General features: G+C 43.3%; 1 protein-coding gene across 1 annotated transcript; it reads left to right on the forward strand.

Annotated features, from left to right (window-relative positions):
* Positions 1-529: 529 nt before the first annotated feature.
* On the forward strand, positions 530-11,586 carry hs3st3b1a (heparan sulfate (glucosamine) 3-O-sulfotransferase 3B1a; the record flags this gene model as incomplete). The annotated part of the gene is made up of 2 exons (XM_079282045.1): positions 530-1,020; positions 10,011-11,586. 2 exons carry the CDS (start codon positions 530-532, stop codon positions 10,627-10,629), a joined length of 1,110 nt encoding a protein of 369 aa, XP_079138171.1. The 3' UTR covers positions 10,630-11,586.
* Between the last annotated feature and the right edge of the window lie 6,587 nt (positions 11,587-18,173).

An 18,173-nucleotide genomic window follows, 5' to 3' on the forward strand; every position in this document is an offset into this window, starting at 1 on the left:
GTGGCAAATATATGTAAAATAGACGTATTTTGCAAGGCTAGATTAATTTCTAAGGAGATTATATATTATTGAGCCTACTTCGCCAGAGCCTAACCAGTTTTACTTTGAAAGGCTCTACCGGAAAAAAGGTTTTGATATTCTGGCATGCTTGATGCTGTTGCCGAGATAACTTGGTGCTGCTGTGGGAGTGCTCACACACTGAGAGCAAGTGATGGGAGACAAACTCAGTCCCTGACGTGCGTATCGCTCACCTGGCGATATCATTCTTGCGTCTTTCGTCATTTATTTATTGGTTTTCCACATTTTTGTTTCTATCAAGAATAAAGACATCCATCATCTTTTCCAAGCAGAACTGGGGTCGAAGCGGAAGGTGAACGACCGCATTTTAATATCAGTTTCCATGTTGACTATACTTAGTTTTTTGGGGAAATTGCGCACCGGTTTTTCAGGATCTCAGTCATTGCAGAGGAGTGAGGCGCCTTTGCCAAAATGTCTGTCAACTGGAATATAACTTTTCCACGGCGGTCCTATGGAATATAGTCCGATTCCACACAATCTACATGTTGTGCCATCATCCCACGTGAAAAACAAACTATTTGTGTTCTGCATAATGCTGTCCCTTTGGGTGTACATGGTTTATTGTTGTGTTGGCTACTGCTCAACGATGCCAAACCTGACTTACGGCTCGGTGAAGAGACACGAAAACGATTCAGAAGTTGACAATCAGGAGTCTCTCGGGGCATCCAGGGACTTACTGAATAACGAGAACGATTTGGAGAACAGAGGAGAAGAGTGGGATGAAATTAGAGGCGAGGCGAAGGCGTTGGATGATAATGCCATGTCAGGTTTCCTCAATGAGTCGGAAAGTAAAAAGTTGCCCCAGGCAATCATCATCGGGGTAAAGAAAGGAGGAACCCGGGCGCTGCTGGAGTTTCTGCGCCTGCATCCAGACATCCGAGCGGTGGGGGCAGAGCCGCACTTCTTCGACCGCAACTACGACAAGGGACTGGAGTGGTACAGGTACCTCACTTATCCGCCGTTTTAAAACATTAATCCGGAGACAGATAGTCTACTGAGCTCTGCTATGCTTCATTTACACACCTACATGAAGTGGGCTTCTGCGCCTCGTGCCTTGCTCAGGGGCATCTCATGCGCTCTGGAAGCGTAAATCTTCTCCAGAATAAAACACACCATTGTCCCTCGTCTGAAAAATCTATTTCCACCTCGTGCCACCTTCATGTCATTTTTACCAATATCATTTAACCGTATAAAAACCGTAAAACAGTACTTGGCTACATTTAAATTAGCTCCGGTTGTGACAAAAAAAAACCACATTTTAAATCGATACGTTGCTCCTTTAAAAGTCCACCATCATGTAACTTTTAACTTTATTTTATTGCGCTATAATACATTACATTGACAAGTCCCATAATAGTCTATCGAATTAAAAAGACTTGACTTTAAAAAGTTTCCAAGGATAACAGTTGATAATCGTTGATAAAAATGTGACAAAACAAGATAAAAAGAACCAATGAATTGAGAAAATAAAAGAATGATAAACTGTGCAATGCAATGCCATTTTTATTGACAAAGACAAATAACAAGAACCTACTGATTTAAAAACATTAAGAATAAAAATGATGCTCATTTATTCTACAGACGTTTTGTAATGTGTGCTGTAACTTTATGGTGATTTATTCCAGTTATAATATGAAGGTAAACTGAAAGAAACTTTAAACTCCACTATACTACTGTTTTTAATAAAGATGTTCACTGTTCCTCATGTTGATTACTTCATTACTAATCTTTTCAAGACGGTTAAGGCCTGAACCAACAAAACATTGAAATATATAATGTAACAGCTTTCTGAAAAACAGGGAACTCACAGAAAATCACAGTTGTTGATAGAAATGAAGTTGAAGCAAAGCTTCCACTTAGGTTTGACATGCATTCTGGATGCTGATGAAAGAGAGAAACAACCCCTGGATTAGGTGTCAGCAAGTTACATCACGCCATCATCCTTGAACAGCCAGGAGCGTGATATAAAGATGATGAGATCCAGCGTATTAATTCAGTGGCATTTATTTGTTTTGATCCTCAATACAAATAGACTTCAATGTCAAAGGCAGAGAGATCTGCGGCTGCTCACACCTTCGACATTGTGTCACGTAACATTTTCATTGTATTCTCTGTCATGGCAACTGTACCATGCCTCACAATATGTAAGCACGTTACTATTGACTCAGCTGCACAGTTACACAACTTGTTGCGCTTACGGACATGAATCACAAACACACCAAGTTCGTGGAAATGATTGATATTTTACGTACCCAAAATGTTCCTGGAAATAGTTTGGCATCGAATGGCTTGCATCAGAGCAACCAATTTGTTAATAAGAGAAAATAAGAGATGCGGTTTCAAGGGTCCATTTGACTGAGACGAGGGATTAACAGGCGATGTCAAAGGATCTAGACACTGTTTCAAAGCTGGCTCCATAAAGCTACAATAGGGGAAGCGAAGCATTGTTCAAAGGACTTCTCGCCTAAGCTCCTTCAAGAATTTCCGGACAGGTTTAGGACATTTTTGGATGATCAGTGTGTGGAGAGTGGTCTTTTGTCCATCTCTACAGACTGAGCAACAAGAACAAATTTAAATCGTCCCATGTTTGACTGTCACGCTGTTTTTACAATCCGCACGTGATGCACGTTAACAATGAGTAATGTCTAAAAGGAAGCAGAAGCTATCATTAAAGATGGATACTCTGAAATGTTATGTAAGTAATAGTCAAAGACGCAGTTGTAATCGAGACATGCCAGCGAGCTTTTCACAGTGGTAGCTCGTGGATGTGGAAAACTGATTCATCTTTTTCCCAGAGAGGTGATCTGGCTCATTAAAAAACTTGGCATGAGTTGTCACAGTGAGAGCCCTGCGCCACAGGTTGACCCCATACAGCAAAGCACCATGACATCAAGTCAACACTTACTGATCATTTAGTGGAGCTCAGGAAACCCCTTGCCTGGCCTTATGGTGCAGCGCGCCATTGGACGGATCAGTTCTTGTCAACTTGATAAATGAGCATCTTCACATGGCATTTTAGCAGTTTGGCACACCTTTTTCTAGCCTGTTGCATCCATGCAGTCCTATGTCCTATGCACAGAAGTTGGTCTTAAAGATAAGCTAAGAGCAAAAAGCCAGGCAGAGGTGTGTGTGGATTTGTTTCCCCTTATGTTTCACATGATTGCCCCCAGACTGATGGCGTGCAGTAGCTGGGGGAGAGGAACAGTCCGCTGGGTGGGCTTATCAGCTCCTGCGGTGGCATTGAGTTGTGCTCACACCATTTGTCGACTGTGATTGGTGTGTCCATCCTGCTGGAGGCCCCACATAGCGCAGAGGCCCCACGCACAGCAGGACACCAACCACAATACAGCACGTTGTCACCCAGCGGCAGAAACAGAGAAGCAGGCAGACAATTGTGCACCCTCACACAGAAGGCGAGTCCTCGGCCCCTCCTTTCTTTAATAACGCCACCAACTTCCTTCCCGTATGTCTTATTCATCTGCTGAATGCATGCTCATATTAAGGTCTTCTGAGTGATGCACTGTAGATGTGACTTCATTGCTGAGATTGTGTTTTTCCTCTTGAGGCGCCACATGTAGAACAATGAGTGGCCTTCTTACTAACTCACTGAGGGTGTCAGTGAAGATGGCCTAATCCTCCTTAAAACCCCGGGGAGGCTTACTGCAGGCCAGTGGCAGATAGTAAATTTAAAGTGAGTCCTTAGAAAAGCGCAACAGTATTATTGAGCTCAATGAAAGGGGGATGCCGGAGAACCCCCGAGGTCTGCATTAACCCTGACAATAAAAGAGCAGACAATTAGTGTGAAACATGTTTTCTCTGCCTTCACTTTGTATGCAAATGTGCTCAGAAGGGTGAAAGTGCCCTTTGACGAAGCCCAGCAGGAGTTCATCAGAAAGAGCATTCATTGGAACCTGCCCCAAGAAAAGACCAAACACTACGCTTTTTGCCTGAAAGTTGACTTTCACAGATGTCTGTCTGGAAAAGTTACGTTATTTTCCCCAAGAGAAGGTTCATTTGAGTCCACTGGTGGGATTTTGCTTACTCAACACTTGCTTACTCAACAAAGCTCTTTGCACGGACACGGGGGGATCGGCGAGAGAGCTCTCGGTATAGGTACATCCCCCATCTTAAAGTAATGTGTCAGCACACTGACAGGAAAAGAAGGGAAAACTGCATTGTTAATCAGATGCTTCAACGAAAAAAAAAAATTCACACATGGTAGCTGTTGTTTCAAACATTCCTAAAATATTTCCACAAACCGTAAAACGGTGCGCTCTAAAAATGTGTGTTCTTTCAATAGACTGAAATGATGCTGGCGTTCACAGTATAAGTCCACTAGATTGTCAATGCTGGTAATGTGCAACTCCCCTCCCTATTCGAGGGGTTGAAGGTTTAATTTGCTGCAGCAACCCCCTGGGCTTTAGCTTGAGGCAATTTGTCAAGCCGCAGCACTTATTACAGCACTTTGGAAACACACAAACAAAACATTTTCACTCCATTATATCCCCTTGAGTTGTTGACTTGCTCATCTCTCTCTTTTGTAGTATCTTCAGAGAGAATGTGTTGTTTCCTGCTTCTATCTCTCTCTCCACTGCAGAGGCTCCCTGACGGCGAGTCAGAGCAACTTGAGAAAAAAAAGCACCAATCTGCCTCAGCCATCTTTGGTTTGCTTCTCCGACGTGTTGTTTGCTTTTGCTGATCCTCTCAGGCCAGCATATGAGGAATTGCCACTACATACGTCACATTGTACGCAAATAATGGGTTTCATTGGCCCCATTAAATGGAAACTATCATAACTGTGGATATTTTGAACAATGGCCATATTTATTGACGTAAACATGCTTCATTCTGACAATCCCAGCTGCAGTTGACCAAAGTTTTCAATTTGCACTGCTTTGCTCTTTACTAATATATAGTATCAGAATCAGAGTTATTTAGTAGTTGCTTTAGCTGCTGACAGGTGTCTTTCAGCTCTTCTCTGAAGTCCCTTCGTCACGCAATTGAGAATTCACTTTGTACTTTGTGGTCTTCATCTCACTATTCCAGGTCATGGTCAATAGTATACTGCTTGTTGAAAGAGTGCTGACAAGCATTGCTCTCCTATAACACTGTTGGACTCACGATGGACAGATGGACGCACCAGAGCTACAGATATTTCCTTTTTTTTTTATTCTTCCTTCTTGCCAAAACCTGGCACCTACGATGCCCACAATTCAACTCGCCCTCCGACAATTTGGTCAGAGATTCTTCCGGCCTGTTTTCGTTCCCAAGGCGTCAAACACACGCACTTTGTCAAGCCTTTCGGCATCTGACACCGATGCACAAAGGCACCCTTTAGCGTCTGTACGAGACGCACCGGGCTTTATCCATTATTAGATGCTCAGAAAAAAGGCTGTGAGTGTGATGTCGTGATATAAAAAACTAAAAACAACAACAACACACAGAGTGGAAAGGAGGGCGTTAAGGTGGAAAGGTCAAACAAACACAAGCCTTTCAACTAGGAGACCGGTGTCCCAGTGTTGTTGAGTTATTTTGACGTTACTGCATGATTTGTTTTACGTGTTCCGCACTTATGTAACATTGTTTACATTTCACTTACTTACTATCACTTATATTTTAAGCCCGACAATGATGTTTTTCCTAAACCTAGGTGGTTTTGTTTGAATTCACAACTTTACATGTTTCCTGCGACCGTGCGCTGAGCTACCCAGTGTGTTAGAACGCGACGCCAAGGGGCCTGTCAGAGCGCGAGTATGTGACGAGTTGGAAGGAGAACATGACGGTGCGATTCAGGTGTGCAGTGCTAGCAGTGGCTTACGTTGTCTTGAGCCTTTAGCCTCAAGCAGAGATGAAGACTCCGGAGTCTGGAAAGCTTACTTCTTTGTAACTCCTCACTTTTTTTTTTTTTTCATTTTTAAACTCGTACTCTTCCGCCCCAACTGATGCTGACTCAAGTGACACACTTAAGGCAGTTCATCAAATTCCGTACAGATCCCTCTGGAGTAACAAAAGTTTTTATACTTAGTGCTCCAAGACCTGTAAACAGACTTTGTTGTGTAAAATCGGTGGGGATCCCCTTCAAGGCTTCACTGTTGGCTTGTGTTTTTTTTTATTGCTCCCTGTAAGCTCCTGGTCAGGGTAAGATATTCTGGCTCATGTAGATAAGGTACATTTCTATAGGTTGTGTCCTTCATTTCATCTTTCAAGTCAGGGTCACACCTGTTGAATTTTCACTCTGAGCTGTCCTCCAAAAATGGAAGCAGACAAAAAACCCACCGGTCAGACTCACTCTCATGCTCTATTTGGCTTTGTATCTCCAAAGCGTCTCTGAATATACGTATCTGTTTACACTCAAAAGCTACACACCAGTGATATTGATTTTGTGTGTAAAAGTTTGGCATTGCTGGTTTATGTTTTTCCAGCACCACCACCCTGAGAAAAAGTGCTCATTGGGTCTAGAAAACAACTGACTGTCCAAATTGATATGTGTTACTGTAAAGCTGACAGTTGTGTGTGGGAAGCCAGAATGTCTCATGCACTGTTTCTCCTCCTCCTCCTCCTCTTCTCATCAGACTGGGCCTGTCTCGCTCAGACTGCCAGGTGGCCCTGAGTTCTGCATACTGACATGTAATAATGGAGGATGGGAAAAATGCATGCTCTGCACTATCACTGTTGTTCAGGAATGCTGTTGAGATACTGAACGCTGAAGGTCCATGACAATGACTTTCACACGCATGATAAAATGAGCTGCAATGACCACAGAACACCTCCTCTTAAGAAGCTTCCCTCTTTGATGTCCGTCTGGTAATCATCTCCCAGTGTATTGGTCTGATTGTTATAAGTGGCTGCATACCACCACCTCTCATCCTGTCTTTGAGAGCGACTCCCACAGCAGCTCAACCCCTGCAGTGCGAGATTAGGACTCATCATGACGTTAGATAATGCGCCGTTTTTTTTTATTTCTGGGGCAGTCCCTTCGCACGGTGGTCTGAAATTCTGAAATATCAGATTCCAGTTAGAGTCAGTCAAGCAGAACACCGCATGATACGAAAAGTGTAAGTCGTGTTGGAGTTTTCTGCACCGCTCTTGTTTTTGGTGAACTCATCAGCGAGGGGCATCAGCCAGCACGCAGGGACTTTGTAGACCCCTACCTTTCAACCTGCTTCCTGATACCAGCGTTCAAACGCTGTCTACCCAGAAGCCACTTTAATGGACACACCTGACTGCCCAGCAGACACAACACTGGCAAATCACACCACTCCTGGATTCATATCTGACTGTAGGCTGCTGTAGACGTATCTTGTGCTACTTGTAGGAATAGGCAGACGCAGCATCTAAAGTTCCCGGTGACTTAAAACTTAGACTTAGGCTTCTGGGTCAGAGAGGGGTCGACTCCATCCTCCAACGGTGCACCTGATTCCATCTAATCCTCTCTTTGCACCTTCCACTCCTTCCTCTCTTGCTTCATCTCGTTCTCTCAACAGTCTTCCTCTCTGCCGCCCTCCGTTATCTGCAGTTCTCCTGCGAGTTTAACAGGACAGGTTCGAGGGCAGAGGATGTTTCTGTGCAGCGTCAATATAGATGTATTTTCAGTGCACCAATTATCGGTAGAACCTCTTTAAAGCACAGACTCCTGGATTTATGACTTTACAGCCTACTTAGATGTTACAATTTTAGAGTAAAGCAGCGTTTTTTGTTTTGTTTTAGGAAGTCAAATAGAAACTTGCAAAATTCGTGAAGGGGCAAAAGTCAGCGCGCTGTTTTTTTGTCTTATTTTTTACTGCCTTGAAGCTGAATGATGATGCCTTTGCGTAGCTGATTGATAAATGAGGATGCACTGAAAGCTATTGGTTCCAGGCGACATTGTTTATTGAGCAGAACAAATTGTGAAAGCTTGCTACATCTGCCCCCCTCAGGCAACTCTCTCACTCCCCGCTTAGTCAGAGATGTTCTTCCCTTCTCTATCTCTGCTAGGATGAACAATGCATGTCCTGCTCACACAGATTGTTTTGCTCGGGGACTAAGTGGAAAGTTTGATTGGTACAGTAGTACGTTTTTGTGTCCCTCGAGGCCCCGCGGAAGGCCTACAGCGCTTCGCTTGTGCAAAGCCAAGAGATGCAGACAATACTTGTCGGGTTTCTAAATTGATTTGTTTGCTTCTCTCCCGCCTATTACCTTGATTAGGTTTGTGCTTTTTCTACCGCATACAATGGAGACCCAGGGCCGCTGTAGAAAAGAAAGAGCACGGGGACATTAGGTGATGAAATTGCATGAGAGCATATTGTGATGCCATCTTTTCCCATAATCACTAAAGCTGAGCTCTTTTCCACCACATACATGTGTAAGATGAAAGCTTCTGGGTTTGGAGAGGGATACAATATTATTGTACCGGTAATCACTTTTATGACATGGCTGCTCTGCTTTCCCGTTTGTTTGATTTAGATCAACAATCACAACATGAGTATATTACCGAATGCTGTAAGACTTTTTGACTGACTTAAACCACAATGAGGTCCGTGGTGGGAGGGGACGTTGGTGGGGGCGCCGATGCTTGTGAACACACATTGCATCATGGTTTGTATCTATTTCCATCCACATATATAGCAGGAAACAAGACAGCTGACACTGTTCTTGCTTTTAAGGTGTTTGTTGAATCTGTATGAAATATGCTCTGATGGAGAACAGCAGCGACCAAAATGTTACTTTGAATCATACATTAAATTCATCTCTTGGATTTCTCATCTTCCGCTACTATATGAGCGTATAAAACAGACATGGGAGTGATGGTGTGTTCACAAGCATTGGCAACCCAAGAAGATCTTTAATTTACCTACTTAAGAAATGCTGCATGTGCAAGTATTTGTACACAAATACAAGTGGGGAAGTGTTCATAGTTCGTAGTTAGTGTGGAGTTCATACTCATCTTTTACACTATGCGTAATGCAAATAGGTTAACACACAAACACCTTGGATAGATCGAATGCAAGTGCAATACCCCTTCAATAAATGTCAACAGTACATTTTGGGGACTGCAAGAGAAGAGTTGATTCAACTCTTGTGATTCTGGAGTCTCTTGTCCATGGTGGTACTGAATTGAATTAATATGCATTCTACATTGTTACATTGTTGGGTGGATGAGGAACATTTTCATATAAATTGCAGTTTGCTGCAACATAACCTGATACGAACCATAACAGGTTCGTACAGTGAACACTGTAGTGAACACTGCCCCTCAGCTATGTTTGGGTTATTGTGTCCATCACTAGAGATAAAGATAAAGAGGCTTTTATTGTCATTTTAGCCCTCAGCCAGCCAGCAGCAGCGAACAACAACAACGATAAACAATATACAAGATAACAATACACAAAAGGAATAAAAAAAAGTTACTAAAGTAACTAATGTTTCTTCGTGGATGAACCATTGAGTCTCATCGTCGTGGCCACATCTCTCTCTCCCTCTTTCCTTCTCTCTTCAGAGAGCCAGCCAACAAGGCAGTCAACCAGCCTCTAATGCTCCAGCGTGTTTGGCTTTGTCCTAATCCCCCTTGGCTCACTTTAGCCATTATCCAGTCAGAGCTGCAGTTAACAGGCTATATTATGATCAACCAGAGCCATCCAGGGTGAAAAAGAAGAATAGAGTTATGGGAATAGACAGCTCCCAAGCTTTGCATTTTCTCCTGAGGAATGCAATGCTCCTCCGAATCCGAACAACATTACAGCCATGATGGCTACGATTGTCTTCTTGATGGTGATCGACTTACTTCTGCCTGACAGTACTTTAAAGCGTCCATGGAGCTACTGTGTCAGTGTTTTTCTCATCCACCTGTCTGGCGGCTTTTTGTAAATTGTTTTAAAAGAAGAGAATACACAATGGTGCAGATATAAAGTGCTTGTAACACAAATGTAATACAGTGTGTTTGTGTTCTTTTTTAGGGAATTGATGCCCAAGTCATCAGAGGGCCAGTTGACCATGGAGAAGACCCCCAGCTACTACGTCACCAAGGAGGTCCCCGCAAGAATCTACACCATGTCCAAAGACACAAAGCTGATTGTGGTTGTCCGGGACCCTGTCACCCGGGCCATCTCAGACTACACCCAGACGCGCTCCAAGAAGCCGGACATCCCGTCTTTCGAGAGCCTGACGTTTAAGAACATGTCAGCGGGTCTGATCGACACCACGTGGAGCGCCGTTCAAATCGGCATGTACGCCAAGCACCTCGAGCGCTGGCTGCAGTACTTCCCTGCGGAGCAGCTGCTGTTTGTCAGCGGAGAGTGTCTTATTAGCGACCCCGCAGGTGAGATGGCTCGCGTCCAGGACTTTCTTGGGCTCCGGAGGGTGGTCACGGAGAAGCATTTTCACTTTAACCCAGCAAAGGGCTTCCCCTGCCTTAAGAGACCTGAGTGGAACAGCAAGCCACACTGCCTGGGCAAAACCAAAGGCAGGACCCATCCTAATGTTGACCCAGAGGTGGTGCAGAGACTCAGAGACTTTTATAAACCCTTCAACGGCAGGTTTTACCAGATGACTGGCCATGACTTTGGCTGGGATTGAGAGGATAACTACAGACTCGTGCTTGTCCCTTGTCTGTGTTTTGACTCTGGAGATATTGTTATACAGTGTATGTACATTATTTAGTGGATGTGTAAAAAGTTCAGAAGTCTATTTTATGATAATTTATTGTTGTGATATGAACTCACTAAGCTGCCTAACCAGGTTCATTCATGATCCACAACACGCTTCATGTTCCAGTTTTAGATCCTTTTTGAGTACATGAACATTTTTATAAAAGCACAATGTTTTTACGGGTATTATGAGCAGGGTCAGTGTCCTTGTTTTCCATCAGGATGGGGGTTTTCTTTTGGGCTTTGTCTGGATAACCACTTTTCCAAATGCTTCTTTTGACTCACCTTAAACTGAACAAGATCCAACTTTACAAACAACTGGTAATATCCCCTTAACATTTGCCTGACCCTCAGAGGTCTGTGCACCCACTTAGTCAGGTCGATAGAGGCCTCAGCTGATCCAGTGCCACTTGCCAGGTGGATCAATACAGTAATAGCTCCTCATCATGTCAATTAGACCTGAGTGATGGCACTGCCTTGATCTCTCGAGCACCGCAATAAAACACGCTCCATTAATGGTAGTAAGTTTATGGTTGACCCTTGAGCCAACTTCAAATTAATATAATAAGATATGTTTCCACTGCAATGTTTTGACTTAACCACTATTTATATTATTTCCACAAAGGAATGTTGATTAGGAACCAGTAGAGGGCCGTGCCACGATACTTTTGGGATGTTTTTTATCCAAAAACCTGCTGCACAGGCTTCATAACAATCATTTATTGCTCTTTCCAAAAAGGAAATGATTCATATGTCTTCATCACATTCATTGATCTGCTCTGAAATGGCTCTCGTGGATCATCCTGGATAGTTTTTTTTTTTTGTTGTTTTTTTTACCACAGGTGATACTAGATGTGTTAATGCTGCCCTTAGCCATGATACACCAACTGAAATAAAGATCTTAAATATATATATATATATATATATATATATATATATATATATATATATATTTATATATATCATAGCTGATATATCATTAGAATGAACCTACCTTGGGTTAGATTTCTCAATTTCATTTAATGTGTGGTTGAGTTCTATTCAACCTTTATAGACACACATTTGTCAGCATTTGAACAGACGTCATTCCACAACGATGTACTGCGACCCCGTTGTTGTAGCGGCACTATTTTGCGTTGGAAATGAAGCAGGTTTGGCTGAGGAGTTGAGGTGCGGTCATGTCTTTTTGATGAAGTAAGAAATAAATATGTTTTACCAAAATCATCAACAGTCCCTAATCTTACTGTATTAGATTATTGTACTAAATTATATAAAAAATACTGGTTCGTGTCATTGTTTTACTTTCTTCAAATGCTGAACTTGTGTCACTCGTCCATGCACTGCCCCCACCGTACCTGCATAGATTCCTGGATCCCTGCGGGCAAAGGTGTCCTGCTTTCTCGAATTCACCGTCGACTGGCTAATTAGCACAGCGGCGTTTTTCTTTACGCTGTCTCAGCTCCTCCCCGCTGCCTCCGACGAGTGGCTTTTGTTGCTATGACCCCGAGAAACACATAACAAAGTGTCAGGTTTCTCATCTGGAGAGACGTGACATATTATGGAAAACACTGGCATTCCTTTTTATGTCCCTGCGTGACACTTAACACTCCACGCCCGACAAAATGAAGTGAGGTCAGGTTTCAAGCCGCTGTTAAAATGTCTTTATGTGGATGTAAACAGGAGCTACTTTTTCCTGTTTGAGCCGTGACCTGCAGCAGAAGTGATCTAGCTCATTATGCTGCTGACGATACGACATTCACTCTGCTGCACATATGTGTTTTAACTCCAGAAGCATTTGCTAATCTGTCAATATGTCCCGTCATGTTTCAAAGGAAGGCACCTCAGGTCGTCTGCGGTTCATGCATCAAGCAACCTGTCCCATCCATCATGCAGCACAACTAACCGCAGAGCAAAAAGGCGATGGTTCAAGCGAGATATGAATCACTCCGCTCTATTAACGAACAACCTTTATTTAACTCTCCAGCAAAACTCCCTCATTTACCTGGGGCTGCCAGAGGTGATGAAGCCAGTCGTCCCTGGTGGCAGGCTCGTAGTCGGATCACTCAGGAAGCAGCTCCCTTTGCAATTACAGGGATAGAGGAGGGGTGCTGTAATTGCTAGGCTCCCAACTGGGGAATTGCTGTTAGCGTGCATCCCTCCAGGCTGTTGTAAGGGAGGCTGCTGTTGTTCGAAAGGTTGGGGAAGACAAGCAAAATAAGACACCTGGGCAGCTCCGAGCATCAAGCGACTTCACACGGCTCCTTGGCAGCTAACCACTGCGGAATAGAACCAGAGCTGCTGAGCACAAGAGAAAGGAAATAAAACATCGTACATCAGCAGACGGTTTGGTTTAGAGAACAGATGTACAGAGTAAATAATCATTCTTACTTTGGTTCAATTGGTTTCAGGGGTTAATAAGACAATTGGCTCCCTCTCTGGCCCTCTTTTATTCTGCATGGTGCAAACCTTTAAGCCTAATCCGATAGGAAGGTAAGCATTAATCTGAGACAGTAGACTTGGGGTTGACAGATATGTGCCGACGTAGCTAATCCAAATCGAATCCGTCTTCCAAAATGGTGTCCTTGTCTTCAGTGGGACCAACTTCATTTACTTGCAACTGCAAATACAGCATGGACGAGAATTAATGTTTCAAGGTGATGTGTACATTTTTCTAAATCATAGATTTGTGCGCAACACACCCACACCTTGGGCTTGTCTCGATGTGCTGCTCCATCAGCTCCTCACTGGCAGGATCCAGTGGTGTGAACGCTCGATTGCATCTGAAAACAACTTGTCACAACCCACAGCGTACCTAAACACTTCTCAACATGTTGTCCCTAAAATAATATAGCAGGTTTCTCAGGCATCTGTTCAAATGCAACAGAGATGTGGTTTAGTACAATTCTTTCTTTTTTTTCAACTCACATAGCAGTTCATCAACATAGATTTCACATTAACGCTGTCACAGTTTATTTCAGCTGTTATCGAGTCACTTTGACATGTTTTCACGCCGCTTATTTTCAGCTCCTTATGGGCTGAGACAGATGGGTAAAGAGTCACCAGACCTCTTTTTGATCACATTTTTCATTTAGTAATTGCTTTGACTCTAATTAGCCTCCAAGCATTAGCATAGCTTCACTTTGTACTATTGCCGTTTTGAAAATACCCTCATCTTGTCCTCGCAGGAATGTTGTTTACTCTGGATTCTGTTGCAGTACAAGTGTCCAGAAGACAAAACCTTTTCTTTGTCTTTAAACCATTAACCTTATGCAAAACAAAGTGATCTCCCGAGTGCTCGCTAAGGGTCGGGGGGCTTCAGGCTTTTGTCCAATGAGATTAGACTTCACATATGGCACTCAACATGGCTTTTAATTTCAGCTTTAAAAAGCTGCTTGGATTTTTTTCTTTCATCATCGAATCCAATGATTACAGTTTCTCAGATATGCTTAATTTTGATCAGATATTGTTAATATAAAAAGCGTATCAGTGTTGTTCAGAGGACAAACACTTCCTGTGATGTTGTGAAGGACTGGACGTTTCATCAAGACCGTTAAAAACCTTGTGATGTAACCAGAGATGAACGGATGAACGGATGAAGGGAGAAGTGCCCTCTGACCGATACAGGCAGCTCTGTCGTTAATGTTCATTCTGTGGTCTCCCAGCGCTATTTGTTGCAGTCGCCCGCCTGCCTGGTACCACTTTGGACTCTCCATTAAGCCAAACCATGTCCTCTCCAAATCCCAGTGGCATGCCATTGTATTGACTCTATCCCGCTACCTCATTCATTGAGTACCTGATCATAAAACCATTTTGCTGTGGATATGTGGACCCAAAACTTGATGTCTGAACAATTCGCCTCAAAGCACATTAATAAGCAGTTTTCATGTCTTATCTGATATACCACATTGTCTTTAAAGCTTTTTATTCCTTTAATTTGAAGCGATCGCATGGGGCTAGCAAGAGAAAATCTGCATTAGCTGCTCAGGCTCTTCCACCTGTGACCCCACCCAGCTCAGACATCTCAGAGCTTTTCCAGTCTTATCCTGCTTTCTCTGTAATGAGGTGTGTACAGCCCCCTATTCTCTGTGGACCAATGTCACCTTCATAATCCAAGATTTGGACCTTGGTGGGCCGGGGGGGGGGGGGGGGGGGGGTGTTATGGGACTCTCAGCAGGATTACTGACTGGACTAACTGCATGGTCTGCCGTCTGTCTGCAACCTCCAGAGAGGCGTCACAGATAAGGATAGCTTTAAAATGTTGCTTCTGACTACTGGACATGGCAGACACAAGCCCAAATGGTATTATATTTTATTGTATTTAAAGTTATGTTGCAGAACATATTTCATTATAGTTGACAAGGATAAAAGGGCAGAGTGAAGATCATGACTCAAGGACTTGTTGGCTTCTAATTGAGATATTCCAGTTAAAATGAACTAGGGACAGTAATATGTGTGCCTTGAGCATCGGAGAAACACTTGACACAGAGATAATTTCAAGGCTTTCAGGGATTTAATCTGATTTAGCAATTAATTGGTTCGTTAACCTCCTGCTCCTGGGATTAAACGGAAATGAAAGCAATGCCAGAACGGAGCAGGGAATTTCCCAAGACGGCCTTTGCACCAGACTCTGTTTATCTTGCATCGACACGAAATCATCACTTATCTCTTCCTAAGCCTCAAGTGTGTGCCAAGAAAAAAAGCATGATTTCATGAATTTTAATTCATTTCTCATGACACAACCAATCAACAATTGGTTGTGTCATCCTTAGCCATCAGTTGCTTACGGATGCGTTCATGCTTGAGTCTGTTGCAATGCAATGTAATGTCATCCAGCAGCACGCTACACCAGTGGCCAGTCAAATGTGTGCCAGTGCGTATTCCAAGTACAGTTTGCACCATGAAGCATTATCGTGGAGATTGGGAGCCTTTTTATTGACTCTCAGCGGCTCTGACCATGGCGACAGCTGCGGCTCGCAGCTAATGATTACCGCGGCAACAGTGCAAATGACAAAAGTGCTGGAAAAGCTAACAGCGAAGGGTAAATTATCATTTGCTGCTATATGCTCTTAATATCAAATGTAGCACCTTTAAAGAGTATAAAAGATGCTGACCGTGCTACAGTGACGACAGACAGCCTGCATCCTTTGTTATGAACATTATTATTTTATTTATGGTCTAAACAAAACCCAAAGGCAATAAATGCTCCAAAGGGTTTGATGAAAATTGTGGCATTTACTAAAATGATATCGATGCCTTCTATAAAACCACTTGTCTTTGGCTCGCTGCACTTTTTCACACTACCGACAACGAAATTGTGGTGATGATTCACGACAGCAGGCTTCAAATTGATTCCCAATCGGGATTGCATTCAATCTCAGTATCACATTTCATATCTTATATAAAGCTTGCAAGCTACTCCTGATCTGAATAAGTCCTGTCCTTGATCTCCCTCCCCTGCTGCTCTATTGCAAAGCAGCAACACATCAAGGTCCTGGTTCGTCATGGGCTCTATTGAGTAGAATTCCATGTGTTGCCATGGCATCAGGGGAAAGCTGTCACTCATTGTCGCTGAGGAGACACGCTCCTCGTTTCTTTCTCCGCTACTATATTTGCTCTTCTGAGATTGCTGTTGTTGCTCTGACTCGAAAACTGGCAGAAGCAATGATATGAGAGCAACACAGAGGCCGACGGGTCGTCTGCATGCTACCAAATGAACTCCCATCATTGTTTCAGCCAAACAGTGGATCTGCCAAAGAATACATCCCAAGTCAAGCTTTCCTCTCACCAGAAGTCCTCCCACACGTCTTCCTCTTCCCCTCAATATCCAAGCCACTGCTGTATCATGGACAGTAAGGGACAGTAAGATTGTCGCAGTATGGAATTAATTTCAGACAAGAGAGTGCTTTATCTAGGTCATCCGTCCCATCTATAGGGCAGAAAACTGTCTTTGTGCTGTTGTTTTCCTTCATGTGTCACCTTCCATTTAACTGTGAGTGTTAGATTTACGTCAGCAGCGGTGCTGAGGGTGCTCAGAGCCGCTGTGCTAGTTTAAAGCGCTGATGTTTCAGATCGATCAAGGTTTTTGTTTCAATCAAACGCCTCCAATCTTTTATACACACACTTAAAACTCTCTTCTCACCTGTCAGAGCCTGACGAGGAGTATAAACATGCTGTTACAAAGCAAGTACACCATCAAAGAGAGGAATTTAGGGTTGGCATTGGGATTCATTTTGTCATCGTTTTGAGTCAAATAATACCAATTGCAGGTTCTGTTCAAGTAGACTTTTGCCCCTTCAACCCTCTGGACACAAACTGCGTAAACAAGGTGTAGATGGCCACTGACGAGCAGAATTATGGCATTTCTGAGAGGCCAACATGTTGGGAAAATAGCAATATGGCGTGCCAAGATCAAAAGGATGGAGAGGAAAAGTAAATACTAAATCTAGCGCAATGCAAAGGATATTCCTGCACTTCATGTACAGACGTGTTTTATTGCGTGAGCTTCCAGACGACCACCCGCTCGATCCTCCTCTCTGATCAACGCCGTCTCTCCTGACTTGGCCGGTGCTGCAACCTTCAACAAGCGCAAAGAGAGGAAAGGGGGGGGGGGGGATAATAATGTACACACACACACACACACTGTCTACTTGATGTCATCCCACATTTACAGTCCAGTGACATTATCCCTGCTGCATCCAGATATTAACTTCACAGTCACTTGCTAAAGCATTTCCACCAACCAGTGACCGATGGCTCAGAGGACTGAGATTTGCTCTATATTAGGAGAGTCAAGGCAGACTAGTTAAATTATTCCTCCAGTAATACAGTAACTATGATCATTGTAATGACTGTATTATATTCACAGAATTGCCTGCATGTGGCTAATTTGTTTGACTCATGACTCATAATTATTACCATGGTTTTGGTTTCATGATTGTAAGCTACAGCTTTGACATCTATTTTCTCTACTCATCAAACAGGTTTCGTAAGTTTCATTTGCAATTCACATATTTAACTTCTGCTGCGTTCTTTGAAACACATTCTGTTTGGATGTTTTTTTGGTTTAAATGTATCCGTGAGCGCTGATGTGCATTGCAGCAGTTTGCAGAGTTTGATGTGGTCATCATGAGCACCGCCAGGTCCAAGTCTGGTGGACTTCAAAGTCGAGCTTACGGGAAGTTTAGTAAGGGTGTCGTTCATGAGCGACGGACTTGACAGCCAGAGTGTGCCAGCCAGGCTGTAGTGAATTGTTGCGGTGAACTGAGGACTGAGCTTTAATGCAATTCTCTAACTTTAACCTGGACTTTAATCTGTATTTCATCCCTCACTTACATTCACAAGATGCAGGTTGTGACTGACAGAATTGGATCAAGTAGCTGAGATGAGGTTCTTCTGCAGCTCAGTAAAAAAGAAAACGAAACCATTACACGTTGGGGCTACTGTGGCATTGGAGATACTGCATGGAAAAAATGG

This window comes from Melanostigma gelatinosum (assembly GCF_949748355.1).
Source record: "Melanostigma gelatinosum genome assembly, chromosome: 13".
NCBI lineage: Eukaryota > Metazoa > Chordata > Actinopteri > Perciformes > Zoarcidae > Melanostigma > Melanostigma gelatinosum.